General features: G+C 37.9%; 2 protein-coding genes across 4 annotated transcripts in view; one reads left to right on the plus strand and one right to left on the minus strand.

Moving 5' to 3' along the window:
• Nucleotides 1-1,088: 1,088 nt before the first annotated feature.
• On the plus strand, nucleotides 1,089-17,962 carry sh3gl1b (SH3-domain GRB2-like 1b). Of its 3 annotated transcripts, XM_084388926.1 has the most exons (10): nucleotides 1,182-1,522; nucleotides 10,392-10,460; nucleotides 11,482-11,554; nucleotides 11,737-11,880; nucleotides 11,981-12,114; nucleotides 12,589-12,747; nucleotides 13,470-13,573; nucleotides 13,670-13,803; nucleotides 14,112-14,159; nucleotides 15,653-17,962. In XM_084388926.1, exons 1-10 carry the CDS (start codon nucleotides 1,478-1,480, stop codon nucleotides 15,841-15,843), a joined length of 1,101 nt encoding a protein of 366 aa, XP_084245052.1. In that variant the 5' UTR covers nucleotides 1,182-1,477; the 3' UTR covers nucleotides 15,844-17,962. The 3 variants fall into 3 exon arrangements, with proteins under 3 accessions (XP_084245053.1, XP_084245052.1, XP_084245054.1); XM_084388927.1 differs by lacking the exon at nucleotides 14,112-14,159 and having other exon boundaries at nucleotides 1,089-1,522; nucleotides 15,650-17,962; XM_084388928.1 differs by lacking the exon at nucleotides 14,112-14,159 and having other exon boundaries at nucleotides 1,326-1,522.
• Nucleotides 17,963-17,974: 12 nt separating this feature from the next.
• mpnd (MPN domain containing) overlaps nucleotides 17,975-22,184 on the minus strand; it is a 6,128-nt gene continuing 1,918 nt past the window's right edge. Inside the window, exons 5-13 of the mRNA XM_084388921.1 lie at nucleotides 22,148-22,184; nucleotides 21,465-21,561; nucleotides 21,280-21,352; nucleotides 21,121-21,197; nucleotides 20,859-21,027; nucleotides 20,689-20,759; nucleotides 20,113-20,202; nucleotides 19,762-19,854; nucleotides 17,975-18,567 (exon numbers count right to left, since the gene is read on the minus strand). The exon at nucleotides 22,148-22,184 is cut by the window's right edge and continues 42 nt beyond it. Of these exons, the coding sequence (XP_084245047.1) occupies nucleotides 18,481-18,567; nucleotides 19,762-19,854; nucleotides 20,113-20,202; nucleotides 20,689-20,759; nucleotides 20,859-21,027; nucleotides 21,121-21,197; nucleotides 21,280-21,352; nucleotides 21,465-21,561; nucleotides 22,148-22,184 (794 nt within the window). The 3' untranslated portion in view covers nucleotides 17,975-18,480. The remainder of the gene's footprint in view (nucleotides 18,568-19,761; nucleotides 19,855-20,112; nucleotides 20,203-20,688; nucleotides 20,760-20,858; nucleotides 21,028-21,120; nucleotides 21,198-21,279; nucleotides 21,353-21,464; nucleotides 21,562-22,147) is intronic.

Genomic DNA, 22,184 nt, shown 5'->3' on the forward strand with positions numbered 1-22,184 from the left:
CCAACGTTGGAGATTAACGTCAATCTGACGTTGGATTCTGACATCAACCTGATTTTCATTTTCAACGTTGGGTTTGGTCTTCTAAATGTGAATTTTGTCATTGTTTTGGAGCACACTAGCTTATAGATAACAGTAAGGCTAACATATTCATACTAAAAGCCAAAAAACTTTACATAGGGCACTCTTTGAGGGAACAGCCATTTGGGTGTCCGAAACCATTTTGAGTGCACTTATTCAATCTCACATTCAATCCCACTACTGGAACTGTGTTCTAGAAATATATTTTATATTGATATGAGGGTAGGTACGCAGGCATAGATTCCTGATGCATAAGGTACTGTAAGTATTCCATAAAACAATGCAACAATAATAAAACAATGCATTGACATTTACTTTTTGATACTTAAGTACTTTTAAAAACGAGTACTTCTGTACTTTTACTTAAGTGTATATATATATATATATATATATAATATATATATATATATACACACACTGCCATTCAAAAGTTTGGGATCTGTACGATTCTTTATGTTTTTTAAAATCTTATGCTCATCAAGACTGCATTTATTTGATTAAAAAAAACTAATATTTTCTAATTGAATATATTTTAAAATGTTTTTTTTGTTTTTTTCTGTGGTGCAAAGCTGAATTTTCAGCATCATTACTCCAGTGTTTAATGTCACATGATCCTTCAGAAATAATTCTAATATGCTGATTTGATACTCAAAAAACATTCATTATTATTATCAATGTTGAAAACAGTTGTGTACTATTTGTTTCAGGATTATTTGAAATAGAATCTTTTGATCAATTTATTGCATCCTTTCCTTGCTGAATAAAAGTATTGATTTATTCAGCTTTGCATCACAGGAATAAATAACATTTTTTAAATATATTCAAATAGAAAATGGTTATTTTAAACCATTGGAAGAGATTGAAACCCATAAGAGAGTTTTAAAAAACATTAAAAATCATTTCAGCATAGTATTTAATAATAAACTATCAGCCTTTTTGTAGAACTCTACTACAATAGACACCTGGCTCCATCATCTGGTCAATAGAAGCACTGGAGTTGTGGGTACAGTACATGTCGTGAGCGGTAGAAGGCGCTTCGGTCCCTTTTCCAGTCCCTTCTCCGCTCGCGTTAGGAATGTGCTTGCGTTGCGCAGGAAACCGCTAGTTTCTCAAGACTTACAAATGCGGTGGATGGACTATTAGCCGTATTAAAGTCACATTTTAGTAGAAAGCCACCAGAAGAACATTTAATATCATAACTTGATAAAAAAAACTTTCCCAACAGCCACCTGGAGTTTTTTTTGTTTTTTTTTGGAGTGGGTGTCGTTTATCGTTTATCTGAGGACTTGAGTTTTATATTTCACTCACCGACCGTTGACTTTTATCACACTGTTGTGTCAGTATAAAACCTACTTTACAAGTCTTTTTTTCGTCGAGAAAAGGGGATTACGCCTTGAAGATGTCCGTGGCGGGCTTAAAGAAGCAGTTTTACAAAGCCAGCCAGGTTTGCGAGTTACTTTTTTTCTGTTGTTTTCTTCCATTGGACCGCAGTGTTGTGCCAGATAGCTTAGCATGCTAACGCTGCGCTAAACTTCCAGTAAGGGCTAGCGGAAAATGCGGCATCTCTGCCCGCTATTCTGCATTTTAAAAGTGTATTGTGTGTTTTTCTCCTTGTTGTAATTAACTGTTTCTAATTATTTACAAATATAAATCGTGCTATTGTTAAATGTCATACCTTTGTAGAGTTATAAACTGCTTGCTTTGTGTTTTAATGGTCGGTCTTGTCCTAACTTACAGTCATTGCCATATTTAATATTTTTGACAGCTTTCATAAATAGTCAGTGTCACTTTATGGACGCTATCAGACCTGATTAGAGGTTGCAATGTGTTAAAATATGCAAAAGAGTGTCTGTTTTCTTAGCTTGGTATTGCAATACAACGCCCCCGTCCTTACTATATTATCAGTCCATTTGCCACGTTTACTGTTGTTAAATGAACGATTTTGCACTGAGCATATGCTTATGATCTACTCATGAAACCGGGTTATTTAAAATATGTACATGTATATGCTAATTCTACGTAGAAATACGGCAAAAATATACTGCAGCATCTGGCTTACCAAAGATTACCGCTGTTCCCTTTATTAGCATCTGTTGGACAATCACGTCTTCTATGGATGTTGTGTTTGTAGCTCTCTTGTTTCTATGGTTCAAACTTTATGCTGGCAGTATGTAATTGGAAAATTTGACACTGTCACACTGGCTTTCATTTTACAAATGGGCAAATAGTCAGACATGTAACTTGTCAGTGGGTTAAATTAACCTGCATGTGATTGAACAAGCACCATTTTGGGTCATTAGTATCTTTTAAGTTCTTTTAAAATGTAATATGCATATAAAATATATTGCATATTTGAATATGCATTGAAATTATTTCTATAAAAGTGTTTTGCAAGGTTTCAGAAATATGTTTTGTTCAAGCTTGGGTACTTCAGCTAATTATTATTTATTATTTACACGATGACAAGACAATTAGCAGACAGATATATTAATACATATAATGGGAGCATGAAAGTGAACTGCATAACAGCAAAAACTCAGTTTCAGCAAATCTTTGGAGAAAATTTAGTTTCAATATAACTGGCCAGAAAAGCTTTAATAAAGCTTGTCTGTCTAGTTTGACTAGACATTGTGTTATTATGTTGGGAATGGCAAAATGAAACAGAACCTGAGCGTGGGCTCGCAGCAGGCAGTGTGTTGGCTTTAAATGTGCCAAAATTCTCACTTTGACCCTGTGAAGACAATCAAATGTGTTGTCAGGAAAACCTCTCCCTGATTTTGGCTGCTCTTCTGGCGGTGTTGTGAGGAGGTCCTTTGTCTGTGGTTCATGGTGTAATTAACTCAAGACTTGTTTAACTCTTTTTTTTTTTGTTAATTAATTTATTAGTTTCTCTTTGCCAGTGGTTGTGTTTTCCTTAGGTCACATGGTCACAGATCTAGGGGAAGCAGCGTATGTCTGTCACTGTTCGGTGATCTCAGCAGGAAGGGACAAACAGTTGCCCAATTTCCTGTCAGGAACATGTTCAGATCCCCAATGGGGGATCTACATGAGTGGAAGAGTGCAGCAGGGCAGAGGAAAATGGCCAGTGTTTGGGCCGGAGAAGAGTATGAATCATGCAACACTTAAGGGGGGTTGGAGAGCTCTCGCCTGCTCTTCTTGGCTCTTTTTATTGGACTGCAGTGCTGCAGAGAACTCATGCCACCATTCCACAGTAATCAATACTTGACATAAGCCGGACACCCTGCCAAAAGACAAACTCTTAATACCAGTCGCACCCTCAGTCCAGCCTTCCTCTAGGTGTGCTGTCCGTCGAACTGTTTGAGCTACTTACCTCAAGCGCTCACATAAAGCTTGCCGCAAAGCACTGGCAAAAGTAGCCTAATGATTATGAATGTGTCGGGAAAAAAATAACGAGACATTTTAATTGTTTATTAATAAACTCGTGTTTTCTGAGTCAGTGTTGACTACAAAGATGAAGTTGAAATTGCTGCCTTGTCATCTCTAGTGTAATGAACGCGCTCGCGCCTTATAGAAAGAAATGCACCTTTCATTTGGATTACATGATCAGTAGGGGTGTAACGGTTCAAATTACTCACGGATTTGTATCACGGTTTTAGGGTCACGGTTTCGGTACGATTCTGTATGTGCTATGTTCAGGGGAAAAAGGACTACTGTCAAATAAAAATTAAGAAAATAATAACAAATAATCGAACTACAAGCAACAGCACGAATAAATACAATAGAGCAAAGATACTATAATAGACCGGCTAACAGTGCTTTTCAGGTGTTTTAGGTAGGTCTAACATTAGTTTCAGGTACAGAAGTTGTAAAATAACATTGCATATTTGACTGTATAAATTAAAGACGAATTCTTATTAAAGTTCAAAAGCTATTCAGTCTAGAGCAGGGAGGGTTTTCTTTGTATTTTGTTGTTTGATTAACATTAAAACCACAGACAGCAGGAATATTAGGACGCTGTCACTTTAAGATATAATGCACGGATCCAGTACACACTGATACTGATGCACATGCCTCGACTGTTTCATTCACTTACTGCGAACCGTTGCACCCCTAATAATCAGAGAGTATCTGTTTTCGATTCGAATTGTATGATGTGCACCGCAAGGGCGGGGCAATAATCCCTCCTCTCCAACAACCTGTGAGATCGCTGCAATAGAACATGCATTTTCTGGATGATGCCAGCCATAAAGTTGGTAATTTCTGCACCACTGCAGTAAAAATAAACTAGAAATGTTTTCATACAGGTTTCCTGAATACTTCCCGTGGTCGGAAAAACAGATGCCATTGGTTACGCCAGTGTTGCTGTGTCAGGCTTGTTGAGATGCTACTACAAACAGCAATGTTTTAATTGAGACACATCGTTTACACTTCTGTGAGTAATTATGCCTTCAGTTTTCTGGGCATAGTAAGATGGGATAGGAGAAAGTAATTTTTTAACAAAAAAAAGCAGATCCATCCAAGCAGGTGTCTACCTAGTAACACATTTACTTAACATTTGTTTTGTTGTGTGAGGATTGTGCAAGAGGGATTGTTCTGAAATTCCTGCGTTGTTTCTGTAGAAGTTGACTCACAGTCATGCATTCTTCTCTTCATTAGACTCACAAGCACAGCATTATCTATGGAGTGTGGACTTGGTTTCAGTCTGGGCCTGCAATGTGGCCGGCTGTTTGTGTGTGCGTATTTGTGTCAAAGTTAGCTGTTGTTTGCATTCTTTATCATCAGTGTGTGAGAGAGCTGAGCCTATGTATTATCTTTTTACCTGCTGATAAAGCCTCTTTCAGTCGTAAATATACATAATCATGTCGCCAGTGGACTGAGCTGTACAGTTTCAATGCGGGAGTGTCCGATCTTAGATCATTACAGAACATCTTCTGTTTTTAAATAGAAAGGTGGTAACTGATAATATTGCCTTCATTTAGCCTAAATGTTATATTGATGGGAACTTGAACATGTCAGTCTTTATCTGTTGCTTTAATCTTAGCCGTATCATGTTTTCCACCTAGTTTATGGCGTTAACTCTATCCAGTGTCTCTCACCATCTCAACATATTGGAGACATTTGGACGCACCCATTGACATGCCACAAAACACTGGTTAATTATTTATTAGTTTCCTTTGTTCCTGCCTGGTTTGCCAAACAAACTGAATTGCACAAATATGCAAACATCCTTGGAGGATATAGAGTGAAAAGGTCACTGCAAGCAGACACCTCCATGTCAAACACAGCTACAGTTGTAATGGAGTGTTCTTGTGCTGGTGTCTTTGGCTTAAAATAACTCTGCTATTCATCCTGATTCAATTCTATCAAGTTGTTCATGATTGCTCTTGTGCATGGTAGTGGTGGTGTTAAAGGATAAGTTCAATCCAGAATGAACAATTCCTGATAATTTACTCACCACCATGTAGGCTTGCTACGATAGTCGGTGTTGGCAGTGTTACCGGTGTACAGAAGCAACACCGGTTCCATCGCTTTCCCACCGCGGCACTGCCCCCCACCGTCAATTTGAATTGTTGTCCAATTGTTGAGAAATGTCCACGGGCGCAGAGCAAGCAGAACAAAGCGTGCGTTTTCAGTTCATTTCTATTGGAATTAATTGACAACGTTTGCTCTGAACAACACCATTATGAATGCCCGTGCGGACGTGCGCATTTTAGTTTCGCTTTTAAATTAGTCATTAAAAAGCCCCTGCCGGTGATACCGGTATTGTCGTCACACGTCGATTAACCGGTGGGAAAATATCCTCACCGTCACATCCCTACCCCCATGTCATCCAAGATGTTCATTGGGTGAACAAGAAATTAAGGTTTTTGAGGGAAACATTCCAGGATGTTTCTCCGTATAGTAGACGTCATCGGGGACCAACGGCTTGAAGACCCAAATTGCAGATTCAATGCAGCTTCAGAGGGCTATGTACCGGTAAATACTTTTTAACCACAAATGCTCGTCTTGCATTAGCTCTGTGATGCCAGTCCACGACGTTTTTATTTATTTATTTTTTATAGAAAATGGCCGATCGGTTTGCTAGATAAGACCCTTATTTCTCGGCTGGGATCGTGTAGAGCCATTTGAAGCTGCATTGAAACTGCAATTTGGACCTTCAACCCGTTGGTCCCTGTTGAAGTCCACTATGGAGAAAAATCCTGGAATGCTTTCCTCAAAAACCTTAATTTCTTTTCGACTGAAGAAAGAAAGAAAGACATGAACATCTTGGATGACATGGGAGTGAGTAAATTATCAGGACATTTTAATTCTGGAGTGAACTAATCCTTTAACACATTAATTTATTGGGATTTTTTTATAAGACACCAATCTGCATATGTACATTACACTAACAATTAAAAAATATTGCAGGCTTAATAGGCTTACGTTAATTGATGTGAAAGCAACAATTTATTAACTTCTAAAGGCCCTGTGTTTTATATTCAATGCTTTTGTCTGCAACAATAATGGCATGTCTTTGAATTATCTTAATTTGGTGGCTTTGGTCAGCTAATATTTTGCATATAATTGTGATTATTACATTTAAATTAGGCTACAGCTGTTGTTAATTCAATAGACTTTTTTTTTTAACCTCTACTGCCAGCAAGGGTTGTCTTAAAGAGATATCTGCTGTAATTTATACAGCAGATGTTGCAAGAACCTCCCATAGTGTATTTTTAATGATTTTATGAAAAAGTATTTTTAAACTTTGATTGGACTTAAAAGACCATTTGAAGTGTGTTGTTCACAAACTAGACACGCATGTTTAGATCGTAGAAAATGCTTACAGTATAGAGTAAGAGAAAAACTCAAGGAAACAGGTTGTTATGGATAAATAATCTTTAATACAGCCATAGAAATAGCACACTGAACTTCTAAGCATGGCAAGTTACATCCATAAAATGACATGTGTTTGTGATTTAATGTTCATAATGATGTAATATGACAAACATCCAGCGCTTTCCATGTTGAAATATATGCTTCCTCCAATTAGGGTGAAGAAAAGCTATAAAACAAACAACATATGTTAGTGAGGACTGAAATTTAACATGTGGCCGTGTTTCAACAGTTGCGCGATCACTGTCTCTGGTTCTTTGTTGCATGTTCAGGATATAAAGAGTGAGTGGATGAGCATGTGTTACCAAAGTCCTGAGAATAACAACTGTTGTGGCAGACACAGGTTCACACAGAGCTGTTTTGTTTTTAATACCACTGGTGTTGGCAAGGAATGCATTATATGCTGTATAATATTCATAATGATTTTCTGAGAATAAATTGGATAATAAATATGGAGCTACTTAAAGTATTAAGAATGAAAGCTATGGAAGTACAGGGGGAAAAATGATCCCTCCCAAGTGAGCGCAAGAGAAATGAGTTGCAGGGAGGGCTAATTGGATTTACATGTGTGCAGTGCTAAAATGAGTTCCTTGTAAAAGTTAGCCATTTTCTGCAGTTTATACATTGTGAGGAATACAGAGGTGGAGGGAAAGTGTACACGAATTGTTGATGAATTGTATTTAACTGGTCTCCGTGTGTTTTGTGTCTTGGTATGATTTTGTGGTGTGATCAATACAAGCTTTTCCAGTTACATTTTGTAAATGTCATATTTTACAGTCATTTTATTTAGAGCTGCACGATTAATCATTAAAAGGTCGCAATCTCGATTCAACACCCACACATCCACATCTCATTCCTAAACAACAACGATTCGGCCACGTCTATTAAAGCTGTGACAAAATCACACCGTAACATTCAAATCTGTGTTTGCGCTGCCACTGACCCAGAGAAAGCTGTTAGGCTATCTAGGTATGAAACAGTTTCACAAATAGTATTTTTAGCCACACAGTGTCATCATTTCCATGTCAAAACTATTTAAATGATCACAGAAGTAGGGGAGAGTGGAGACACATATTTGCATTTCCTTCAGTTTCTCAGAGACTGTTTGTATTGGTTGGGCAAAATTTCAATACATTAAAGGGATAGTTCACCATAAATGAAAATTAGGCCATGGTTTACTCACCCTGAAGCCATCCTAGGTGCATATGACATTATTCTTTAAGACGAATACAATCGGAGTTATATTAAAAAAATGTCCTGTCTCTTCCAAGCTGTATAATGGGAGTGATTGGGTTTATTTTTTCGGAAGTCCATCAAAGCGCTTCCATCCATGATAAAAGTGCTCCACATGGCTCTGGCGGGTTAATAAAGGCCTTCTGAAGTGAAGTGATGCGTTTATGTAAGAAAAATATCCATATTTAAAACTTTATCGACTTAAATAACTAGATTCTGGCAGACGGCTGTACGCAAGTCGACTTAAAAGAGTAGCACTTGACGATGTATGACGTAGGAGTAGCGTAAGCTTACGCCCTATTCGGACGGGATTAACTTTCCAAGGGTAGATGGAGTAATGTAATTTTACCACAGGGCGTCTGTAATATTAATGGCCAATTCGCATGGGATAAGATATCTCATCTCTGTAAAACTAGCAGAAGTGGGAGGAGTAACTCGATTTGCGTATCGCCGTCACCCTCCTGTTGTGTCGTCATGTGTGTTGCTTCCTGATATCACGTGCGCAAACAACCTATATTTATATATATAAAACAGTTATGTCCGGTCGAACGATGTGTTTTGTGGATTGTGTTGGTAATAGGCACTTACCTAACACTAAAAGATGTTTCGTGCCTCTAACAATTGCTTTCGATCTTCTTTCTGATCTGAATGGTGTGTTAAACACTTGAGTTTTGCCACAGACTCGTCCCAGCGTCTAGAACGCAACTAAATGCTTTTTCAAGCGTCTCCATTCTTGAAAAAACGTGGAAAACTACTTTTAAACAGGAAATGACGAAATATTTACGTACATATTTACAGCGGGTCTATTCGCACGGGATTAGTATTACCTGAGGTAGTTTTTCCGGACCTTTTTACTGAAGGTAAAAGTCGCCGTAATCTTTACTGACATTGTCCGTAATGATTACTGAGATATGGCACATTCGGACGGGACTAAAATCACCAAGAAGCTCTGGTAATTACTACTTTACACCACCTCTCCATGTTAAACTAGTCCTGTCCGAATAGGGCTTTTGATGCCTCTCGCGGTTCAAACAAACAGGGCTGGGCAACCGCGTTCGTTATACGTTGTGCATCAAGTTCAAGGGTTAGTCTTTCGCCGTAAACCGATGCGTACGGATTTTAGTTGATAAAGTTTTAAATAGCCTATGGATATTTTTCTTACACGAACACATCGCTTCACTTCAGAAGGCCTTTATTAACCCGCCAGAGCCGTGTGGAGCACTTTTATCATGGATGGATGAGCTTTGATGAACTTCCAAAAAAATATACCCATTCACTCCCATTATAAAGCTTGAAAGAGCCAGGACATTTTTTAATATAACTCCGATTTCATTCGTCTGAAAGAAGAATGTCAAATACACCTAGGATGGCTTCAGGGTGAGTAAATCATGGGCTAATTAATCGTTTTACTGAATAATTAAGTAAACCTAATTTCTTAATTTATCTTTGTAAAGAAACCTCATTTCTTAACTGGCTACTCTTTGCTGTCTCAGATAACTTCTGTTGGTTGCTATACTTGTGAGGGTCAAATGTCCTCACTTATGTAGTGAAATATTATGACAACTGACTAATGAGGACATTTTACTGGTCCTCACTAGTTAAAAAGGCTTATAAATAATCTGAAACATGTTTTTTAAACATCTGGCAAAACATCTAGTGCAGGCGTGTCCAATCCTGCTCCTGGAGGGCCACTGTCCTGCAGATTTTGTCAGAACGTCATGTTCAGAACGCAACTTTCCCTACTCCTTACAGTGAAAGCCATGATAAAACTTGCTCTGCTAGCTTAACACAATAGCTTTGACACATGCTAGCTATGCCTGTTAGAAGCTAAGAAAACACTGATTAAAATATGACTTTACAATGCTTCATGCAAACAGTTTAGACACTATGACAAAAACTCTGATGATAAAAAATACATTATTTTATTTAACTTGAAAAGTATTTTTTGCATCAATGTTTAAAAACGCTGATTCATCACGTAATGAAACAAGTGAAGTATTTATAAATGAGTCATTGAATCATTCATTCAAACTGATAAAAAAAAAATGTGATTAAACATTTTAAATAGACTGCAGCAATTAACATTTTGTCAGAACCTCTAGTAAAATTCCATGGTATGTTTTTTAGTTGTCTGTTCAAAATCGTGGAAAGAAAATGTATTCTCAGTTTATCCAGAATCATTCAGTTCTAACCTTTATATAGTCATACTGGTTTAAAAGGGCTTCTCTCTCTGTTTGTGTCAGATGGTGAGTGAGAAGGTTGGTGGTGCTGAGGGAACTAAGCTGGACGAGGAGTTCAAGGACCTGGAGAGAGTAAGTGGAGAGAATTTACCCACACCGCTGCCAATAGTCTTTCTAAAAACATAGATTTAAACACATAAAGTGATTCAAAGGCTTGACCTCTGTCCCACACATCCATCAATGAGATTTTCTACACTACCTGTGTTTTTGTGGAAAGTTTCTTTTATTTTCAAAGTGAAAGTGGTGTGGCTGCAGTGATCCATGATTGTAGCCTATGTTTTTGTAATTATCTGACATATTTATTCACTATAAGTGTCTTTGGCTAAAATCTTATTTTAATAATCCAATCCTTTAAACATGAATGATGCCATCAGAGGTCTCCTTAAAATATTGCTCAATGATATACATTTAACTTTGTTCTAACGCTAAACTCTGTCTTCACAGATTTGACAGATGCCTCTTCATTCAGTTCCTCTGTAATTACATGTTTTAGTAGATGATTTAATAGAATACACACAAATAAAGATGACTTGAAGAACAGTAGTCTGATAGATCTTATGTAGGGAAATTCGATAGATACTCCCTTGATTAGGAAGGCAATAAGGCATAAAGTACAGTCTGCTGGTCAGCATTGCAAAATAAGCCTGATGACACGTATCATCCTCAAGGGGTTTATTTTGAAATAATGACCAGCTCTATATTACTTGAAACTTGAACTTGAAATATTGATTTGTTGAAATGGCCTTATTATGTGAGAAGAGACTTAAGTGCTACAAAAGCCATTTACGTAGCACAGTCAAGGAGATTGATTGCCTTAGATAACTTTCAAATATAGCTATAGTTTAGCATTGTTATACAAAAACTTTTGACCACGGAATGCTGCGATCAGAATCAAGAATCTGAAACATTCCAGAGTGTCGTGTAATTTGATTTTAGTTTTAGACGTTGATTAATTAGACTCTGTTCTTAATTTGTTACATGTTATAAAAAAGCCATTTTGTCTTTTTATTCTGTGTTGGTTATTGTGTTTTGCTTGTAGTGGTGCATGTATACGTGCTCTCTGTGCATTGACCTCCCCTCTGTGTTTCTGTAGAAAGTAGATGTGACAAATAAAGCTGTGGTAGAAGTCATCTCTAAGACATCAGAGTACCTGCAGCCCAATCCAGGTAAGACCAAAGACATCCCTGGAGCTTTTATTGAGCTTGCTGTCTAAAGTTTGTAAGTTTGTTTTTTCTGACAAAACATGCACACAATTGATCGTTATTGTAAAATGTTTCTCTGTGTCTTTTCCATTTCTATTTCTCTTTCTCTGTTGTTGCCACTGTTCTTGCCTTTCTGTCTCACACAGCGTCCCGTGCAAAGCTATCTATGTTAAACACTATGTCTAAGATCAGAGGGCAGGTGAAGAGCCCAGGTTATCCACAGGCCGAGGGGCTGCTGGGAGAATGCATGGCAAAGTATGGCAGAGAACTCGGAGAGGAAACAAACTTTGGTGGGTTTACAAAATGAGTGCAGCTTTTAAACCTTCACAGATTTCATTTGCTGTTCTCCAGCTAACCAAATGCACAAAACAACCACATTTGTGTCTGTAGGTGGTGCTTTATTTGATGTTGGTGAAAGTATGAAGAGGCTAGCAGAGGTGAAGGATTCTTTGGATATTGATGTTAAACAGAATTTTATCGACCCTTTACAAGGCCTGTGTGACAAGGACCTAAGAGAGATACAGGTTTGCTTTCACTCTCTTTCTCACGCATATAGAGATACTTACAGTATATAACTGAAAATGTTTTTGTGTGACACCCATACTCTCAGAAAGAAATTTGCAAAAATGTTACCAGTACCCCTAAAAAGTGGAGCAGTACCCCTGAAAGGATCATAGTTGTACCTTAAGTGTATATACTAAGGTAATAATATGCACCTTTTAGTGGTAGATAAGGTACAACATTGTCCTTGCCCCAGTGACAAGCTGTTGTACCCCTAAAAGTACAATTTTGGCCAAAAAAATTCTGATTTATCAGATAATGTGCTAGACTATTTACAAGAAATAAAGATCTGCACATTAATTGTATTTATGAAGTGATATGAATTGAATTGATTTCTTGAAGAATAGATTTTGTATTTAGAGTTAATTTCCTTTTCTATGTTTTAATGTGGTCTGGTTCCACACCAGTTATATTGAAAGTGTTTCCCTCTTTCTCAGCACCATTTGAAAAAACTTGAAGGACGCAGGCTAGATTTTGACTACAAGAAGAAACGTCAAGGTAAAATTCCAGATGAAGAGGTCAGGCAGGCGCTGGAGAAGTTTCATGAATCTAAGGAGGTGGCTGAGATCAGCATGTACAACCTTCTGGAAACTGATGTAAGGATTTACCATCTGACAGCTTGATGCTTCATTCAGTGTGTTTTTGTGCTTTTGGGTGTCTTGGGGATTGTTCTAATCCTATTAGCAGCACTGAATAATTCAGTGTTTTTCTGTAACACCTTGCCTTACTGATTTTATACCAACTCAACTGTCTCTCTTAAGTAATTTTGCCAAAGACTGACACTTTAGAATTAGCAGTATCGAAGATGAAAATTTCCTTTCCTTTTTTGACTCCAGCCCATCAGTGGGGTGGGGTCAAGACAGGTAATCCAATAAAACTGCCTAAAAAATAAAAATCCTCTTGCTTCTTGGCTGCAGCTTTTATCTAATGTTTTATGAAGATGTCAGAGCGCCATCTGTTGGTTCGATATTACAATAACGTTATAAGGGAATAAACATTTGCTAGTGGAGTCTATGGAAAGACTATATTAAACTCATCAGGCTCTAGATGTAAAGTAATACACTTAAGATGTTGTATGGTACAGTTTTAAATGATAGTAAACGTTTAGTGTGAACTGCTAGCAGAGCTCCCAGTCTAAATTCAGCAGTCTAGTGAGACCCGTGTGAACTCAAGGCCTCAGGAATTACTCATTAACTATTTGTGACTATTTTTTAATGAAGGTTGTTGTGGTTGCCCAGTGTGACCATAAGCGTGGATGTGCATAAGTGACAAATAAATATATCTTTTTATATTATTATGTATGTGTGCTCCTGTGCAGATTGAGCAGGTGAGCCAGCTGTCATCACTGGTTGAGTCTCAGCTGCAGTACCACAGACAGGCTGTTCAAATCCTGGACGAACTTTCTGACAAACTCAGAGACAGGTGTGTATGTGAGCATGTGTCCTCCTTTCACAGCATGTCTGTTTGTTCTTGATTCTGTCAAAAGAGGCAATAAATGACTCCTGTTTAACCGCCCAGGATGAAAGATGCTCAGTCACGTCCTCGTAAAGAGTATATGCCCAAGCCCAAGCCTGTAATTGACTTTGGAGACCCCAGCGAACAGTCGAACGGTGGCTTCACCCAAACATCTGCTCCACCCATGCGCAATACAGGTAAGACCAGACATTTGACCTGCTTTACAAAGTCATAAAATGCCCATTTGCCCTATTATGTAGCCAGAATAACGTGAGGAATTGAGCTATTCTTGAGTGAGGATAGATGATCTTCATTACATTGAGGAAATGCTTTGGACTAGTGAGAGAAAGGCACATTGTGCTTTGTGCGGTTGCTGCCCCGTGGCAGGGTGTGATGAGACCGCCTGTGCGTGTGTCGGGATAGACAGACCAAATGGACAGCTGTCAGCTGCTCTCTTCGTCAGCCAGTGACCCTGTTCTGTGTTCTCTTCCCATTGCGTCATCAGCGCCATTCCACCAGTTTGGCAGAATATCCACATGGAAACCCAGATTGCGTGAGTCAGAGAGTGTGTGATTCTGTATGTTTGCATGGGAAAGTGTATGTGTTCGTGTGTTTGTGGTGGAGAAAAAAAATGAGGAAGGAGAAATGAGCAAAACTGCACATTTTCTAACGAGTCTTCTAATTAATAAGAATCAAAAGAGAATGTAATTTTTTTTCACAGTTAGATTTCCGTTATCTGAACAGAATAGGAACGTTTGGAGGAAGTTAAAAGGTTTTAATAGTTAAGACGTGGCACAACTACAAAAAGGCGCACATTACAACAGCAAGTGGAATGCAAATATACTATAACAAATATTTCTTCTGTACTACCACTATCGGCGATGATAATAAGTTCCTCTAATTTACTTGCGTAGATTATTTACATCTACAGTCGATTTTTTCCCATAGCTGTGAAAATATGATTTTATGAAGGGAAGTATTTGTCTGAAACACGCAAAGTTCAGCTCTCCGTTAGTTGATAGTTTATTGCACTGACATACAGCAAACTTCAGGTTACATAGTGTCTTGTATGGGGATGTGTGCTTGACAGGAAAGAGGTGTGTATGTGTGTAAGAGAAGACTGTACAAGTTTCTCTGTGTTTGTGTGTGTGTGTAAAGTGTGCGCATGTATGTTGGCCTCAAGCACAGAGTGCTGCTCCACCTAACAGAGTGAGCCCCTGCTACAGACTGAAACTGGAGGTCTCCTGTCACATGACCACAGACCCAGGCTTTGCCACCCGACCCCTCACTAACACAGAGCATCTTGTCCTAACCCAGACGGTTGTAGTGGGATTAAAACTGTGTGTTAAACTAACACATATATCGGCACTGCTCACTGAGGGCTTGACTTTGGTTTGACAGACTGGACTGGGAAATGTTTCTTTGGCAGGAAACTGAAAAACTTATTAATTTACTGAAGCAGTGTTACTTTAGTAGTATTTATTTTGCTGGTCAGTATTTATACAAATTTTAGTTTGTTTTAATAATGTTATGTGCTTTTATCTTTATTAGTTTTATTAAATGTATTACTTCAACTTCAACTTGCCAAGGCTAACTGTTGGTACAAAAACTGTTTAAAGTTTTCATTAATCTAATATTTATATTTTATTTTATTTTATTTCATCTTTATTTCAATTACCGAAACAAATCCTTCTATAAAGTATGAAAGTGTTTAAAATGTTTAGTGTTTTAACATTTTATTTGTTCTTTAATGCTTTTCATAAAAATTTTAAGTTTATATATTTATTTAGTTTTTTTAGTTTTTCAAAATAGAAATTAAAAATATGACTTTTTAAAATCATGTAAATTCCCTTAAAATATTTTTGAGTGTTTATACACAACCTGAATGAGACATTTCCGAGTAAATAATTTCTTTAGGACTCTATACTTTGTCTTATGTTTTTGTCTAGAATGTCAGATTACTGCCGTAAACTAATATCCCTCATTCCCCAAATCCCTCCTTAATATCCCATTGTCATTAAATCTCTCCATCTGTCCTCTCAGCAGCGGAGCAGCCGTGCTGTAAAGCGCTCTATGACTTTGATCCGGAGAACGAAGGCGAGTTGGGCTTCAACGAGGGTGACATCATCAATCTGACCAATCAGATCGATGAAAACTGGTATGAAGGCATGCTGCGTGGCCAATCCGGATTCTTCCCTCTCAACTACGTGGAGGTGATCGTTCCTCTGCCACACTAAGTGACCTCTGTCACGGAAAAGAGGGGGAGAGAGAGAAAGAGCAATAAAAAAGTGAAAGGGAGAAAGCTGGAGGGAAGTGAGGTAGGGAGAAAGGAGCCAATTGAAATCATCTTGGTCTTCATCCTCACCACATTGTTGCCGTTGATCCAAATGTACCTGTACTCTGGCACTTTTACACATTGATTTATTTTTGAAGGAGGGAACTTTGGGAAATGACGACCTTTCACATTCCAGGACTGACTGACTTACTGACCAGTTGACTGACGTACGGATGGTATAACTTGGTCCTTAAGCTAAAATTTCAGACACTCTAACTCACTTCATCGTCCAAGTCTTTTAAAAATGTTTCGTACTGTTTGTGCTGCATTAACTGAAAAGAAATGAATACAGATCATGATATCCCTGTGATACAATTTTCATGTCTTTAAAGAAAAGACAGGCTAGTCTTTATCTACTTACCTACGTACAAATTCTTTATCTACATACAAATTCTCAACTGTTGGATTGTGAAAAGTTGCATTTTTACTCGACTGGTCCCCTTACCGCCCCCTGCTGGTCAGGCTGCGACATTGACCTGCCTCAGATTAAGGAGAAACCGCCTTGTATCTGTAACGACACATTAGCACTGGGGCTGTGTGTGAAATGTCCCAATGTGCAGCAATCCTGAGCCACAGACCTGTTGAGAGAAATTAGCCCTTTTCTATGCTCCGTAATTTTAACATAGCTTTTCGTCATCTAATATTTTTCATGTATATTTTTTACAAGATCAAATAAATTAGACGCTGAATTGCACCTTGGATCTCATCATAAAGGTGAGCTAAAACACTTAATGGATGTGTTTAGTCAGGTGGAGAGGGTTTTACTGCACTACAACCGTTTATAAAGTATGAAACACTATGCTTCCCCTTTTACAACTTTTAACCCAGAGGGCGGCAAATAAACAATTTGCGTACTGTTTTCTGAAGGAAACACAGCCAAATAGTTATTTAAATGGGAATGTCTTCTTCTGGCAGCCTGAATTATAGAGTCTTCCTCTCTCTTTCTCCTCTTTTGAAGTCAGTTTACGGTATTCAATACAACTGATGCTGCTGGCAGTGTCCCATTATTTCAGGTGTGTATATCTGGGTGTGTTTAGGGTGGATGTTGGCTCATAAGCCCCATATTAAATTTAATTTACACAGAATTTCTTTATTAACAAATACTTCTTCTCATCTTCAGAAATGAAGGGATGGTGCTACATCTCTTGCTCTCACCCATCACTTTTAAAGTAGTATTATAGCTTTAAAAGTGGTTTCAGATCTAGTTTATCTATTTTACTCGTGTTCCCTAGGTCTTAGGAAATTTTTTTTTTTTTTTTTTTAATAAATACTGCACTCCATAAAAGCATGGACCTACACACCATCTTGGTGGTTCTGTACATACCAACATCTGTCCCTCCACCCCGACTCCATGTCCTGTCTGCACAGAGCACCTCTGTGACCTTTTCCTCCCAGTGTCTGTTTACATGTTTTGTCCACGGTTTGTTTTGCTCACCGTAACAGACTATTGTAGATGTGCTGAATCAGACAGGCTATGGTGATCGTTTCAATGTGAAAAAAGGGTTTTAGTGCCTTTTCGATGGCATGAATCAATCTAGAACACCAAACAAAATATTAAATATGATTGTCGATCTAATATGTAGTTTCTATGTCTGTCCTCTTTCATTATTTACGAAGGGCTTGTTGGTTTCAGTATTTGGCATGAGCTGTGACCAGATGTACAAGCATGAGTACAAATGTGCCTTTGCAACACTACAAGTTTAAGAAAACAGCAAGTGGGTTATTTCTGTCTAATGGAATGAGGGTACCAGAATGATTTTATGAAAATAAATCATTCTGGCTCTACTCTTTTTAGTATTATATTGTTTTTTATATACATACAAAACCATTCAACCTTTTTTATTAATGATTTTTGCATGTTAGCTTAATAGCAGGCTGATGTATGTTCTAGTTTTAAAGTCTCCCCTTGTATGTCTCAGATTTAACTGCATTATATTGTTATTCTTAAGTATTCCGAACTCTAAATATTTGTATCTTATTGTGTCCACTCGTCTTTAAGTAAATAAATTCAAGAAAAAGTACTCAATCTGTTTCACTTGTATGAGTATGAACTGTTTCTTTAATTATACGGTAAGAAAAACATGATATTACGAGGTTAAGTCAGAAGGAAATGGAATCGGCACATTTCATTTGTTCCAGTGTATATTTTAAGGTATTCAGCAGGTAAAAGGCATTGTTCTCATATTGCGTAGTCAACATGGCACAAATCTAGCCACACAAACAGATAAATACTAGTCAAAAGAAAGAGAAAGAACTCAATTACCCATTTTCTCTTTCCTAACTACCCACCAGACATTCCTAGCACACAGGAAGACAAGTTTCACAGCACAGATATGGCAGAAACGCATAAACCACAGCCAGTGATACAGACCTAACAGTCCTAAAGGCAACAGTTTGGACGGAAGCATATATGATATATCCTCCATGAAGGCATTTCATATACAGTATAACAGTGCACAGACGGTAATGCACAGGGCAAGAGGTCCCAGGTCAACAGTTCTACAGCTTAACACAAATGCACAGACATAAACCGCTCTGGTCACTGAGCGTTGCGCAGTTGGTTGTACACGTGCTCCAGGATCTGTGCATACGCCTGGTCTTTGGGTGCGTGGCCACACAGAGAAGCCTGAGAAAGAGAAAAGCGTTTCTTTAAACATTGCTAGTCAGACATATAATTATTCTTTGCTGTGAGATTATTGTTAATGGCACTGAATTATGCAAATGATAATGTTTTAAAGCAACACCAACGGTCCCCCTACAGGTTGGAAGCGGAATTGTCCATTATTCGTCGTAAATTAGCCTACGGTCACACGCACGCTATTTGTTTATCCAGCACCGGCTTTGGAAATAACGATGTCCACAGACAAGGTAGTGTATGTTGCTTGATTTTATGAAAGTATGATGTATTGCGACAACAGAAATGAAGAAAAACTAAATAATGACATTGCTTGCTATTTTTTTTGCTATTGTAACGCTTGCCGTAAAGCAGTGGTTCCCAATTCCAGTCCTCGTGACCCACTGCTCTGCACATTTTGTATGTCTCTCTTATCTGACACACTCAGTTCAGTTCATGGAGTCTCACCTAATGAGCTGATGATCTGGTTCAGGTGTGTCAAATAAGGGAGACATACAAAATGTGCAGAGCAGTGGGTCACGAGGACTGGAATTGGGAACCACTGCCGTAAAGCAAGTCAAATTTGTAGTTTCTTATGTTTCATTTGAACTACAGATCCGCTACCCGATCTGGCAAACTTGCACAGTGTGGTTATAGCGATAAAGGGTCGCAAATGCAGAAGTGCCGATTTTGGAAACATTATTTTAAGGTACAAAATAATCTTTGGTGTTGCTTTAAAGGTAATGTTTTGGATGTTAAAATAGCCTTCCATTCTAGCATAATATGCAAAGACAACTTTAAAAACATTCATAGGATTTCTCTTAAAAGTGTACACATTAAGTCTGTGTACGTGCACTTTAAAAGTTTTATTTCAGTCAGATTAAAGCAATAATTTATTTGTAAAGTTTCATGAAAAACTTTAGTCTGACTGAAATCATACCAGTCTGATTTGTGGGGCTTTTAAAGCATAACTGTTTGAGCATCCCGACCAGTCCGACATTGGCTCATCCAATAATGTGAGTTTGCATCTATATTTTGAGTAAAGGAAGACCGAGCGAGTGTTCAGTAAACCTGTTTGAATTATATTTGCAATCCTGACACTAGTGGCACCTTTAAGAATAATCTTAATGATGTCATTTTAAATGATGAAATTGATTGTGCTTTGTTTGTTTAGTGTATGTAGGAGGGAGAGAAATTATGGCTGACCTTGATTTTGTCGAGTATTGAGGTATTAGGACTCCACATCTGACTGAACTGCACCAGGTCAGGAGCAGACCGATAAAACTCCACCAACAGCATCTACAAAGAAAGACATAAAAATAAGAAACGAATAGATCTTAGCTTATCAAAAGACTTTCTACAGGATGTAGTTTAGACGTTGGTTTAATCTAATCTAGAGTGAGGTGTTATCTAGAACTGCAGGAAAAGACAACCAGTGAGTGATTCGCTTCAAAAAGATTACTTCTGAGGCATACTGAACTGTAGAAGGGAATAAATTTCCTGTTTTCCCAAGATGGATGTTGTTGCTTAAATATAACATGCTAGTTGTAATCATACCATCTCATTGAGCACGTCTGTAGTGAGGAAGTTGTCTTGCACGTATGTGACCTCTACTGCCACTGGGATGCCGTAATCATTGGGTCGTTGCTAAATGGAAGGGGAAAATTAGATTAAGCGCTAACACTTTACAGTGTCCTTGTTACGTTACATGTACTTACTATAAATGGTGTATAATTACATGCAACTAACCCTAAACCACACTCTAATCTTAACCCTTTAGTAAGTACATGAAGAGTTCAGATGCAAAAGCCTCTAAGTGCCATCTGAAATTTTCTTCTAGAATTATCATTTTTATCAAGCTCGTATATTTAAGTTCAGTAATTTCACTTAAATGACAATTCATAGGTCATTTTCATTGCCATTTAAGTGAAATTACTGAACTTAAATATACGAGCTTGATAAAAATGATCATTCTAGAAGAAAATTTCAGATGGCACTTAGAGGCTTTTGCATCTGAACTCTTCACATGTACTTTAATGTGTAATTACACTCTAACACAGACACCTTATAAGTGTAATCGAGTAAACAACTAGTTTAGCAAACAATTATTAGCAAATGTTTAAGAACAGTTACCTCAGGAGGGGGAACTACCCAGAATGGTGTGATGGTGGAGGCCACACCTTGGTTGCCATGATAATAGGGTCCTATAAGTGATGAGACAAAGGAAAGAAAAGACTTATCACTGATCATTTAATAAGACGGTTTGTGTTGCACAGTGATCATCTGTTAAATCCATCACGCACCACAGATAATCCCCAGACAGGGCTGGAAACCGTTACTGCTGCCTTGTAGGCGGAGCTGGTGATCCATCTGCGAATCGATGTCCTGTAGAGAGGGAAGGGCGGGGCCTCGGGGGTGACTGTGATACCATCCCACCAATGACAGCCCGCGCATGAAGAGATTTTGACAAATCTGCATAGTTCAAACAGTTCAAAAGGTAAATTGCTGGAGACTATGGTACATTTCTACGTTTTTACAGCCAACACAATAGTTTTGCAGACTAACCTCTTCTTCGACAGCTGGGGCAGCGTCTTTATCAGCCAAGCGGGTACGGCATGGGAACGCCCGCAAGACCGTAAGCACTGATAAACATGAAATGTCAATTTTGAGTGTTTCTAACCTCCAATTTGCTATTACAGTAGTTACAAAAATGTTTACACTTACATTGTGTGTTAGTGTCCCATCGGCCCCCTAAATACCCCACCACCTCACTTGTGGTCAGGTGACAGTGGAAATCCTAAGAATAGAGGTGGGTAAGTGTTATATATTGCCTTCAACTGTTAAAACTAATTTTCATATCATCAGTATTGACTTGATTTTAAAACCAAAAATCCATGAGCACTTTATACCATCAGCAGCAGAACATTGCTGGAAACGGCTACATTAAAAGGCTGGAAGCGGTTGATCGCAGAAAAGGCGGAGAGCTCTACGAGAGTGTGTGGATCCCTGTGAAGACAAACGCAGGAACATTCAGGTACACTGCCGTTCAAAAGTTTGGGGTCAGTAGGTATTTTGAATGTTTTTGAAGAAAGTGTCTTATGCTTGCCAAGGCTGCATTTATTATATAAATATTTTCTATTATAATATATTTTGAAATATAATTTATTCCTGTGATGGCAAAGCTGAATTTTCAGCATCATTACTCCAGTCTTCAGAGTCACATGATCCTTCAGAAATCATTCTAATTTGCTGATTTGGTGCTCATTTCTTATTATTATCAATGTTGATAATGGTTGTGCTGCTTAATATTTTTGTGGAAACTAGGATGCTCTTATAAATATAAAGTTGTAAAGTAAAACATTCATTGAAAATGTAATTGTTTTATTTAAAATATAGATGTCTGTCATTTCTGAACAATTTAATGCTGAATTAATTTCTTAAAAAAAATAATAATAAAAAATTTGTATCGACCCCATGCTTTCGAATGGTAGTGTTTGTTAGAGAGCATCATTTCCATAATGCACTACAATGTGGTCGTCTTAGAATTTTTCATAATATGTGGTTCAAATATATTTCACAATATAATAATTACCTTGTAGCATCTCTGGTGCCAAGAGTGCAATACCTAA

This window comes from Rutilus rutilus (genome assembly GCF_951802725.1).
Source record: "Rutilus rutilus genome assembly, chromosome: 19".
Taxonomy (NCBI): domain Eukaryota; kingdom Metazoa; phylum Chordata; class Actinopteri; order Cypriniformes; family Leuciscidae; genus Rutilus; species Rutilus rutilus.

Bases quoted from the DNA above. Each gene is read 5' to 3' on its own strand.
- sh3gl1b (XM_084388926.1), top strand. From the start codon at position 1,478: ATGTCCGTGGCGGGCTTAAAGAAGCAGTTTTACAAAGCCAGCCAG. The intron at 10,461-11,481 runs GTAAGTGGAGAG...GTGTTTCTGTAG, and splicing joins AGTTCAAGGACCTGGAGAGA to AAAGTAGATGTGACAAATAA. The intron at 12,115-12,588 runs GTTTGCTTTCAC...CCTCTTTCTCAG, and splicing joins AGGACCTAAGAGAGATACAG to CACCATTTGAAAAAACTTGA.